Below are 12927 nucleotides of genomic sequence, written 5' to 3'. Positions count from 1 at the left end.
AGCTTTTGAACATGTATATGAGTTTGATTCCTCATGATATTACCCCTGTATATAAGTGGAGACAGAGAAAGAGACACAGAAAGACTGGTTTTGTGGTGAAACAGGACAAACACAGACAGAGGCAGAAGAGGCTGTTGTCCATCACAGGAGGAGAAAAGAGCAGTGATTGGGCTACAGTGATTGGGCAGCAGCCTCAGCCAATCAGTGAGCTGCCTAATGTCACATGTCACAGTGTGCTGGGGAGGAGGAGGCCAACCGTTTCCCTATGTAAATTCTGAGAAAGAAAGAAAGAAAGAAAGAAAGAAAGAAAGAAAGAAAGAAAGAAAGAAAGAAAGAAAGAAAGAAAGAAAGAAAAAGAATTAGTCATCTTTTAGAAACCTGTCAGACAGCATAAGAGGTTTTATTTATGCTCTTTTTTGGGTAACATTAATGCATTTAATGAAAATGGAAATCAAAAATTAATTTTGTATAGCTCAATAAAACATTTTAGAGTGTCTAAACAGCACAAACATTGTCTGTAATTTATTGCAAACCAGGCATAGTGGCTGCGACAGGATCCCGGCCTTAAGCAGGGACACACAATATATACGAGTCATTCCTGTTATACAGTGACTTTTATATCCCAATGATTTATTTAATCATATTAATCATAAGATACTGTGCAAAAACCCCTTAAGCTCCCGGGTCACTAGTACAGAACTCGATCTTGGAGGCAAAATAAAAAATACCACCCACTTTACTGAGCGTGGAAATATTACAATATTTAATACAATTAACGCAGCATACATTTTTTTCCATAACAATTATCATCATAATAAAAAAACATAAAATATGGCATCACTGTCCATTACTGTTCCTTCTTGTGATGGTTTTTGTGGTTGTTTCTTAATCTAGTTAATCCAAATGATTTATAACATCTTTATTTTTAATCAAATATAAATAAAAAATAATTGATTATTTCTGCCACCATTATTGATTATGATAAGGAACCACATAGCTATTATTTGTGTCCCTCCCCCAAATTAAATCTGGATTATTATTATTATTTATTTATTTTTTTAATTTTTTAAACAATATTATATAGGTGCAGTTCCACACATTATAAATGGGAAGCAGGACAATGACGGAAAGCTTGTCCACTGTTAACGAACCTGTTACCACTGGTGTTCCACCCTGTTATGCTCCTTTCCACCCTGACAAGTCATAATCTTTCAAGCAATAAATGTTTGGCATAATCTTATTTTGTGAGGTGAGGAGCACTAACAGCATATGTATGTTTTTGAGCATTTTTTAAATTCTAATTTACAACCCTATTGGCAACCATTGGCACACAAACTTCCTGTTCTTAACAATTAAGACCTTCTATTTATCAATAATTGTTTTGTTATTGTTTTTAAACTAAAAAAAGAGGCATAAGGGACATATACTATCCAAGAAAAGCTCATTATTGTTTAATATTTATATTATTAATATGCTGTGATAACTATCTAAATGACCCTAACAAGGTGGAATATTTTCATCGCCAGTGTCTGAACAATCTACCTATAATTATTATTTTTTGAGTCCCTGAGCTATTCCTAATAGTTAAACATGTCACTATTTTGGTAGAATGCAAAAAACATAAATAAACACTTATAAAGCCAAAATGTTACCGCATACCAGGAATGACCCATTCACAATATGTACAGACTATTCATACAAAGATAAATCTCATTGACACATTTGATGAAAACTGACCCACATACTTCCTGTGCAGTCAGTGATATTAAAAATAAAATGTTAGATATGATGAAATATGACATAAGTCTCACCCCAGACCCAGTGTCAAAGCGTGTGAGGCAATCAGAGAGGGCAGGAGAATGAGGAACACGTCTGAGGAAAACAAACCCTTCTTCATCAGCTCAGTCTTCCTCACTCTCAGAGAGCTGGACTGCTTTGGGTGATGAAACACAAACCCCCTAAAGACAGAAAGAGAGAGGGTCTCTTCAGGGTCATTCAGCAATAATATATATATATATATATATATATATATATATATATACAGGTGCATTTCAAAAACTTTGAATTTAATGGAAAAGGTCTTTATTTTTATTTGTAATTTAATTAAAAAAGTAAACTTTCTGTGGCGAGTGGGGCGGGGCCGAGAGGCGTGGGAACGAGGAGTGAGGCCAGGTGTAGTGATTAGAGATGAGCTACACCTGCGCCCCACCGCCGGTATCGAGTCCCACGTAGGAGATGGAAGGATATAAAACTGGAGCGACTATAGTGAAGGACGAGAGAGGACCAGGCCTGGGACATTATTTTATGTTTGCTTTTTATTTTGAGCGCACCAGTCGTCCGTGAGGGGCTGGTGTGCTGTTTTGTGTTTATTTTTCAATTATTAAAATGTATTGATTGTGCGCCGGTTCCCGCCTCCTTCTTCCCGATGATTACAAAGGTCTTATCGTTACACGCCTTTTATTTCTGTCAGAGATTATCAAGTCACAAATGCATTTGTTTGTTCTGAAAACACTGTTGTTCTCACATTTTCCTCTGCGAACAGATTTAACCACTGATCAAATTATAAGAGCTGTTAACCCTCTTCACAGTAATTGGCTTAAAGAGAGACAAAGCTGGCGAGTCATGAAATATATTTACATAACAACACAGACAAAAACAATAGCACAGCAAAAGAAAAACACACACAAATAATAGAAAATTATTATTAATAGAAACAAAGATTAATTCTATAAGTATCTAGTTACTTATTTTGTAATTAATATTCATTCATGTATTTTTATTTTATATATATATATATATATATATATATATATATATATATATATATATATATACACACACATATATACTTTTAATTTAATTGTCAATTATTTCATTTGATATAGGCTACAAGTGTATACTATGGATATATTATCAAATTAAAAATGTAATTTTTTTATATATAAATAAATATAAATATATTAATACATAAATATATAGTAATAGTGAACATACATCTACACAATCACGGGTTATAACAATGAAGCAGTGTAATGCAGTTGAATATGCAGTTGTCTTACCATGCAAAGCATCATCCGGTGATTGAGCCATGATGTGACAGAGGAGTTCAGGAGCAGATGCACTGACTTCAGCTCCTCTCGACTCTCTTTGTCCGTGTTTCACTGTCACTCACTAGTCACTGTTTCTTAGAGGACATTAGTGTGAAGTGAAGTGAAGTGAAGTGACATTCAGCCAAGTATGGTGACCCATACTCAGAATTTGTGTTCTGCATTTAACCCATCCCGAATTCACACACACACACTGTGAGCACACACCCGGAGCAGTGGGCAGCCATTTATGCTGCGGCGCCCGGGGAGCAGTTGGGGGTTCGATGCCTTGCTCAAGGGCACCTAAGTCGTGGTATTGAAGGTGGAGAGAGAGCGGTTCATGCACTCCCCCCACCCACAATTCCGTCCGGCCCGAGACTAGAACTCACAACCCTTCGATTGGGAGTCCAACTCTCTAACCATTAGGCCACGACTTTCCCATTACCTGTTATTCCTCTAGGGGGCGCTCGGTGGCTCATGAAACCGTAAACACAAATCACACATTTTTGAAGTTATTGAATTATTGTATATCACTAGTATTTTCTTTTTTTGGAATGTTAAAATTATTAATATGCTATAATACGAGAATGTGTTTTTGCAATTATTTTTATTAGATAATTCAAGTAATCATAAATAATTTTATCAAATGCATGGTCTAATGAACACCCGAATTTTATTTAAAATAAACGCCCTAGAGGTGAAAAAAATAATAGTTATTTATCACCCACCGTTGCTGACCAATCAGAGACGACTTCTGGGCTTCTAAGCCCCGCCCTCTGGTTCACAGGTTTCAGAGTGGCTTTGCTTATTCTATTTTTATGATGTAAATTCAGTGATCTCTCTTTCTCCCCACGTGTTTCAGCAGAGCTAAATATTGGGATTATTCCCTTCTTTTTCATAAATTGGCCAGATATGTGCCAATTTTCATCCTAAAAACTCAGCAAGTTAAGTCGCTTATTTTATATTTTTAAATGACTCATGTCCAGATAATACACTTACATTTTTTTTGTATAAAATGATTTTAAAGGGTAAGTGTTTTTAATAGAGAAAAGTGAAACAACAGAGTGTCTAATGACCAACAAAACATCAAGCATGTGTTGTTTCTACTTATAGTCGCCAGACCTCAAATTAACTTTTAAAGCTGGAAATTTATTATGGTAATATATATATATATATATATATATATATATATATATATATATATATATATATATATATATATATATATATATATATGTGTGTGTGTGTAGATTTTACCATAATAATTTTCCAGCTTTATGTTTTGGTAATCTTTTCAGAACTGAATATTGGCATTTTTAAGGAAATATCTGTCCAAATATATGGTAATAAAACTTACAAATAATAGACTAATTAATCATATTCCGCCCATTGTAATTAAAAGCTCAGTTTTAACCCTATAAAACCTACTGTATCATATTTGGCAGTCTCTGAAAAAACTAAATAAGTCAGCAGTGATGCCGGTAACGCGTTACTTAGTAACGCGTTATTCTAATCTGACCACTTTTTTCAGTAACGAGTAATCTAACGCATTACTATTTCCAAACCAGTAATCAGATTAAAGTTACTTAACCAAGTCACTGTGCGTTACTATTTTTGTCATTTTCCTTAATAAAAATATTTATTTCTTCTTGCATCTCGGGGAGTGAAGTCACGTATGCGACAAGTCACGTTTTCAGCATGCATGAAGTTCACGTCATGTGTACGTGCCACGCAGCGACACAAACGTAAACAATGGAGGGAGGCGAGAGATGTGCGTTTTCTAGATGGAGATAGTCGCTATTTTGAGTTTGTGTCAGCTAAAGATGACAGCATTAAGGTCCGTTGTACACTCTGTGCTGGCGGCGATAAAGTGTTATCTAGCTACAAAAAAACTATGTCGAATTTGAAAAAAACATTTGGAGTCGCAGCACTGCACAGTCAAAGTCACACCAGGTGATGAGAAGCAGGGAGCAGGAGGTACCCGACCACCTAAACAACAAAAGCTGGACTTCGGTGCAAAATCAGTAAGTGGGGGAGAGTTGAAGAAGTTAGTCGGGCAGTTTGTTGTGGAGGAAATGCCATTAAATACGGTTGACTCGCCCTCATTTCATGCCATAATAAACAAGATCCCTACCACTGTCAATGCCGCGCTGCCTCACAGAACAGCTTTTTTTTCTTACATGAAGGAGGAGTATTCAGTGATAGAGAGAAATCTAATATTTTAATATTTAATATTTTAATAGTATTTATGTTAAGTCAAGAAAGACTGCCTTTATTTTTTGTAAAAACATGTATTTTTTCAGAAAATAATTTTTAAGTTCAACTTTGTCAGGAGATAGATTGTGGATGTTACTGTTAAAAATACACTTCCAATAAAGTGAGTGTTGGCAAAACCGGTTGTCATTTTTATGTTGTCGGCAGCTGCTGAATGTAACTAATAAAGTAACTTGTAAAGTAACTTAGTTACTTTTGAAATCAAGTAATCTGTAAAGTAACTAAGTTACTTTTTAAATCAAGTAATCTGTAAAGTAACTAAGTTACTTTTTCAAAGTAACTGTGGCAACACTGTAAGTCAGTAACAATAATATCATTTATATGTAATAATATTATAATATTTATTTTTACTTTTTAACTCATCCTGAAGCTGGATTTTGGGAAAAGATCTTGAGAGCACCTGATAAAATCCTCTGAAGAACATCAGGATACAGTGGCAATGTTCCTGATATTTATCAAATGAAGATCAAGCCAGTCAGTCTTTTCATGATCATAATGATTTTTATTAATCATCTTATAAAAATCAGTTATGACTTATGAATGACATTATGCATCTCTGACGTCATCAGATCATTGTTTAATACATGGCCATCAGAGTGAGACAAAGCCAGATGCAAAACACTTCAGGATGGACAGCACAACACACGATATGACATGACCTCAAGTACAGTTTTGCTTTAATACATTGGCGGTATTAAACATATACAGGATGCAATTTGTATAAAAATATTATTTTAGATTTTTTTCTGCCAAATGCATAAATGTAAATCTTTTCCTGTTGAGAATCCTTTGTTAAACACTTTGATGGTCAGTTCTCAGGTGTCTTTCTGTGTGATTACTAAAAGGATGACAAGGAAACATCCCTCTGTCTACCTAAACAACACCTGCTCCATCAGGTGCCATTTGACCCTGGGGTTGTTCAATTAAATCATGTCGCTCTGCCCTCAAGGCAAAGCAGCTGGTGAAAGCTCATCTTGCAAAAAGCAATATTCTAATGAAAAGGCAACCATACCAAACATGGACTGTGTCAAGCAGAAAAAAAATTATGAAACTTTCAGTGTTTTAAATGTTTTAAAAATGCTTTAATGGGTCAATGCAAATGATAGAGAAAACATTAAGGGACATTATGACATTACATGAACAGTGTATAAATAATGGCGTGTGTGTGTGTGTTTTGAGAGGTTTTGAGAATGTTATTAAACATTCTGCAGAGTTTAGCTCCAACCCTGATTTAACACACCTGAGTAAGCTGATCAAGGTCTCCAGAATCATTAGAAAATCACAGGTAAATTGGTTTGATCAGGGTTAAAGATCTGCAAGCTCTAAACTCTGCAGGGTAAGATTTGAAGAACCCCGCCTTAAAGGGATAGTTCACCCAAAAATGAAAATTTTTTATTTGGCAGTGAATGGTCATCAAGATTTCGAAGCAAAATAAAGCGCATCCATCCACCATAAAAAGTGTCCTAAACGGCTCCAGGGGGTTAATGAAGGCCTTCAGAAGTGAATTGAAGTGTTTGTTCCAAAAAACTCCATATTTAAAACTTTATAAATCATTATCTCTAGTTTCTGTTCACCAGAGGGTTGTGTTCCAGCGGATGAAGCAGGGCATCACATCCAGTGAGAAATGAAGTAAAGTACCTCGGAAGTGCAGAGGAGATAGCAAAACAAGACACCAGTCACGAATTAGAAATACAAAACGAGGAGATTTTATAGAGAAAAATGTTAAAGTATCTCAATATAAGCCAAGAGGTTTTCCTCTGTTGTAAACAAAGGTTTCTCACCAGAGCTGATGCTAAGCATATGTCCCACGTCATCCGCTGGAACGCCGATGACAGTTGGAGGAAGCTAGAGATTACGGTTTATTAAGTTTTATATATGGTTAAATGATTTGATTCACTTCAGAAGGCCTTTATTAACCCCCTGGAGCTGTGTGGAGCACTTTTTATGATGTGAGTCATAAACACCTAGGATGGCTTGTGGCTGAATAAGTCATTTTTGGATTAACTTTCCCTTTAAGGTCTATAACATTAGAAATACTAGCAATACAAAGTTCCAAACATTGTCCAGAATAGTGTAAACTAGAAGAGGGAGTAATATATCTAAAACAGTATCATGAAAGAGTATGAAAATATTGGGACACTTGTTGATGGGAGTTCTGTGCCCCCATGACACCCCTGATGTCCCATAACACATTTCACATCCTAACTCAGCCTGTGTACTGGACTGAAGTGTTTCCCAGGAGCATGGGGACATTCTTGTGGTTTTCAGCAACAGGCATTGCTAAACAAGCTATCCAGTGTCATGTGACCCCGCTGGCATGAACACGCTGGGATAACAAGAGGCCCCTGACTCCACCGCGGGATTGAGACCCAACACTATATATAGCACAAATGAGGGCTGAAGGTACATCTCCAAATACACCAGCTCTCTGGCATGAAGATCAAGGGGGTCGAGGAAGAAAGAAAAAGAATTGAGGGGAGATAGCTTCAAAGTCAGTATAATGCTTCTCGTTTCTCACTTTTGTTAGTTTGTCTTATATAAGTTTAAGACTAATAAGTGAAATTCATTTTACTTCCATATCCATAATAATGTATTGAAGTTGCTTGAGGTGCGAGACATGCTTTCGTTGCCAATATGTTGCATTATTATTATTATTATTATTATTGTAGTTGTTAATGTTGTTCTTGTCACACACAGTTGTGGAAGAATCGTGCAGTGGGGTTTGTGGTGCAAAAAAATGCTATATTTCAGTTTTGTATGAATGGTGTTTTGTGCTTTTTTAAAATGAAGTTTATAATCAGAACAACATTATATCTAAATTAGTGTCATTTTTAATTTGTAAAACATCTGATGACACATAAACATATCCTCAGACTAGCCTACATGAATAAACTGAGAAACATATAGAATCAGGGTTTATTTTTTTTCTAAGCACCAACAATAATAATATTTACATTTTCCATAATTATTATTATTTATTTTTTTACTTTTTTACCGATTTTATAAGAGCTGTTAAGACTGTAAACAGTGTGATGTGTTGAAATGATAAGGTCATTATTAATCATTTTTACAGTGACATTCAACCCTGAAGCCATTGTAGCTGTACATTTCAACACAGGATTGCCACAAAAAGAATTAGAAAAAGAACAGACATGCATGTGTTACAAAATTATTTACATATTCAGTACGTGCATGGATGAGTAATATTTGGTGGTTTAAAAGTGTATATTTTGAATTTGTCTGTAAAATTGTCTTGACAAAAATAGCATAACTTTTCAAGCCCCATCATCTACCTCTCTCTTCTATAAGCATGAGCTGGACTGCAGATGGAGGAGAGCTGATGTCCTGTGCTGGATCTGTCCTGCTCTTGGTTTCATGACTAAAATCTCCATTCAGTTCAACAGACAGAGCGACCCAGTGCACGACCTTCACCCAGAGCACAGCACGACAAAATACTGTCATCTTACACGTCTTTCTAAACAAACAGAAACACAAAGAGTCAACTCAGAGAAAGAGTAACATTACAGGTGCATTCATTTTATTTTTACATTTTATTAATCAATTTACACGTCCTCAGTCATCAGCATTACACTGAATGGGTTATATAGAACAAACAAATAATGAAACCGATTTGACCTCTTTTGTTGTAAAATGAAGTCGTCGTTATTTCATTATAAAGCTCATTCTGATTCTGATTTCACAATGTAGATCATGACTTTTTTGAGAAACAAAAAAATATATTTTTCTCCTTGACATAATATTTAAGGAAGGGAAATCAAGAATGTCAATATAAATTAAATATATAAATATACAACACCAATTCCAGAAAAGTTGGGACATTTTATAAAAAGTCAAGTGTCTGTGGTTTGTTAACTGTCCTTAACCTTCATTAATTGACAAAGGTACAACTGAAAGATTCCCAATGATTTCACTTAACAACTTTTCATTTTCATGGCTACACAAAAGTTGGGACCGAGGCCTAATAAAAGTGAAAAGGTTATAGAATATCCAAGTTAAACTGTTTGAAACAGTCCACAATAAGCAGGTGAACTGGTAAATGTGAGGGTGTCATGGTTGGGTTTATACGGAGAATCCTGTCCTGATCATGGCTCACCACTTTGTGCCAAATTTCATGAGAGAGATGTCAGAAAAATCAAAAATCACATTTTTTGAAAAGATTTAGAGAATCCAGACAAATCTGAGTCTGTGTAGGGCAATGTAGGAAAGCTTAGATGAATATGTCTGACCTTTGAGCCCTCAAATGGCATTGCATAAGAAACCTTCATGCTGTGGTGTTAAATATAGCCACATGGGCTCAGTAGTATTTCAGAAAACCTTTTTCATTTAACACAGTCTGCAGCTGCATCAAGAAATGCAACTTGAATCTCTGTTACTCTAGGAGAAATCTATACATCAATTCTATGCAGTGATGCCGCGGGGTTCTCTGGGCCCGAGCTCACCTTAGACAGTAAAAAAGACAGTGGAAATGTGTGCTGTGGTCAGATGAGTGCACATTTCAACTTGTTTTTGGGGAAAACAGACATCACATTGTAAGTCCTAAAGATGAAAGGCAACATCCTTACTTCAATCAGTGACAGATGCGAAAGCAAACATCTGTCATGGAATATGAGTTCATCGGTGCAAACGGCATGGGTGACTGGCATATGTGCGACGGTCCCATTGATGTGGAGGCATATACTGTATCAGGATTGTACAGAGACATATACTACCATCAAGATGACATCATTCATGGGAAGTGCATGGTTATTTGATGAAGACAATACAACAGTGTGGTTTCGTAGACACGTGGATGTGACTGAGTGGCCAGCAAATCTGTCTCCTATTGAAAATGTATGACCAACCATACAAGAACAATGACTATGGACTGCTGAGCATCTAAAGTCTTGTATCAAGTGAAACTGCTTTTAACAGATTATTAAAATATGTCATTAAAAGAAAAGGTGACACGGTGATAAAATTGCATTTGTCCCAACTTTTTTTGGAGTGTATTTATAAAATAATATTAAGTTGGCCAGTGAAGGCATGAATTATTATTATATATATATTTTTTTTACTTTAGTCAATTAAATAAAGGTTAAAGGGAATTAACAAAAACATATTCTTGGTTTTATGGCATTTCACAATATGTTCCAACTTTTCTGGAATTGGGTTTGTATATAATAAAAATTAAATAACACATTCAGCCACAAACTGCATTTTTAAGAGATCTTTGTAAGAGATCCGATATGATTATATAAGACATGCGAGTGTTACCTTGCTGAAATGCACAGCGCAGAAGATGGTGATGATGAGGATGCCGATGATGATGGAGGCGATGGACACATAGAGCGCCATCTTCCCTAAACGCCTCGAACCCTCATAATCTCCCTGATCATAACTGTTTCTGGACTGTAAAAGACAGAAGGTACATACAAATTAACATATATACAGACACAAGACCACAAACTCTCTCTCTCTCTCTGTGTGTGTGTTCATCCAGTCAAACTAATAACGGCAATCAAACCAATGATTTTTCTAGGTGATGATATTCTGGACTCTAGCTATTAATTCATTCATTCATAGGCCTGTTTTATCATCTGCTAGGTTCTAGTTATTCTAACCGTTATTGTGATTATTAAGTTGAACAAGTAACGAACATGCATGACTCTTCAACAAACAACAGCAGGAATCATGCCCATAACATAAAGATAAAGAGATAATGAGTTAAGCATTTCAGTTTAATAGTCTTAAAGGTGAAGAATGCCATATTGAACACTATTGGCTGAAATAGGTACTGCAGTCCAAATTCAAAATAGCAGAAAGCTTTGTTTCTACATCCCCCTCCTCCTCCTCAGACTGGACACTCATGCAGCAGGTTGCCAGATTGAGGACAACCCGGGGTGTCGAAATGCTATTGGGTAAACTGTCAGTGGGCGAAATCATAAAGACCAAAACAAAAACAGACGATCCGACACTGTACATACATTTCAAAAGTGTAGCATTGTTTTCTCAGAGAAACAAGAATGTGGACTTAGCATGTTTTCTAAACATGTGTAAACATATTAAGGTATTTGTTTATGCCTTATAGTACAGTCCCCCAAAAAAATTTCAGCACCTTAAAGTATGATCAGTTATGATAGTGATGATACCTGACGTCTTGTCATCAATATAAGCCCTTGCTTTCATGCAGACATTAATATAAAGGCAGATAAAATTAGAAGCAGTTTCCAGTTTTAGTAAACGTAGTCCAGATTGTTAACTCACCATGACGGAGAACACCAGTGCTAAAATGTTGACGGGGTAGGCCGGACAGAAGCAGGTGAGGATGGTCAGGAGCAGGTAGTTTCGTAGAGGAGGTCGTGGGGTGGTAGGACCGAACCAGCTGTGATACAAATCCATGCTCCCGTTCAGAGAGCCCTTCACATCTGTCTGCGAGCTGCCCGTCGCCATGATGGCAGGCACACACTCCAAAAACAGACAAATGTCTGAGAGTGGAGATAAATGAGTAGAAAGAGATGAATAAATCCAGCAGGGTTCAGTGAGAGCTGTGCAGGCTGTCAGGAAACAAGATGAAATGAAGAGTATTTTGGGGGGAGGGTGTTTGAGCAAGAAGGACCCGTGAGTAACGGGATCAGGGAGATGAGGCACTTTCTCATGGACGGATTCCTGGTCGCCAAAGTTTTAAGTGTGTGTGTGTGATTCTCTGATTTTACATATCTCTCTTAAATTTGGCAGATAGAAAACTGTAAAATGACACCAGGATGGTCCGAGAAATCTAGACTAATAATAATCAAATGCAGAAATGCTGAGAAACTCTGCGAGTGTGTGTGTGTGTGTGTGTGTGTCTGTGTGTGTGTGTGTGTGTGTGTGTGTGTGTGGTTTGACATGGGGCCGTTGGGTGGTATTGGGGTCACAGGGTATCAGGTGCCTGTTATTGGATATAGATGAACATAACAGAGTAAGAGGGGGCAGATGAACCACGACTGTTCCCATGTCTCGAAGTGTTGGATGGTTGGGCATCAGATTTTGGATGTCTTTTCATTTGTTTGTTTACTTGGTGCCCTGGAATTATGTTAGCTTCATAAACAATGGTTATTAAATGGTTAAATGTTGCAAACCAGCTGAGAAATGTATAAACACACCAGACACATTTTAGTTAACATGTTAGAGGACATTTGGCAATGTAAAATATATAGTAATATTTCTATTTTTCATGAAAATATACATAAATATACAACACCGCAGTATAAACAGTAAAAAGCTTATCTTTTATTTTACACAATGGAGATATTGAATATTCAAAAATTTTTTTAAAGAAGGTTATAATTTATAGACTACAAGTCAAAGGTGTGGACATTATCTATCATCTATCTATCTATCTATCTATCTATCTATCTATCTATCTATCTATCTATCTATCTATCTATCTATCTATCTGTCTATCTATCTATCTATCTATCTGTCTATCTGTATATCATTATTCTAGTATTGCTGAGGTACTATTATGTTTTTTAAGCTTTTATTTTGAAATGTTCTGTTTTCATTAGAATTTTAGTTAAGTATTTTA

The 12927-nt window shown here is 36.0% G+C and overlaps 1 protein-coding gene across 1 annotated transcript; it reads right to left on the bottom strand.

Moving 5' to 3' along the window:
• Positions 1 to 5841: 5841 nt before the first annotated feature.
• Positions 5842 to 12187, bottom strand: LOC128014852 (transmembrane protein 233-like). The gene is made up of 3 exons (XM_052598531.1): positions 11625 to 12187; positions 10635 to 10769; positions 5842 to 8835 (listed from the first exon to the last, which is right to left on the bottom strand). The coding sequence occupies exons 1-3, from the start codon at positions 11808 to 11810 to the stop codon at positions 8824 to 8826; spliced, it is 333 nt and encodes a 110-aa protein (XP_052454491.1). The 5' UTR covers positions 11811 to 12187; the 3' UTR covers positions 5842 to 8823.
• Between the last annotated feature and the right edge of the window lie 740 nt (positions 12188 to 12927).

Source organism: Carassius gibelio, chromosome A5, assembly GCF_023724105.1.
Source record: "Carassius gibelio isolate Cgi1373 ecotype wild population from Czech Republic chromosome A5, carGib1.2-hapl.c, whole genome shotgun sequence".
Classification (NCBI taxonomy): Eukaryota; Metazoa; Chordata; class Actinopteri; order Cypriniformes; family Cyprinidae; genus Carassius; species Carassius gibelio.
The sequence above is the reverse complement of the archived record's forward strand: the minus strand, read 5'-3'. Positions and strand labels throughout refer to the sequence as shown.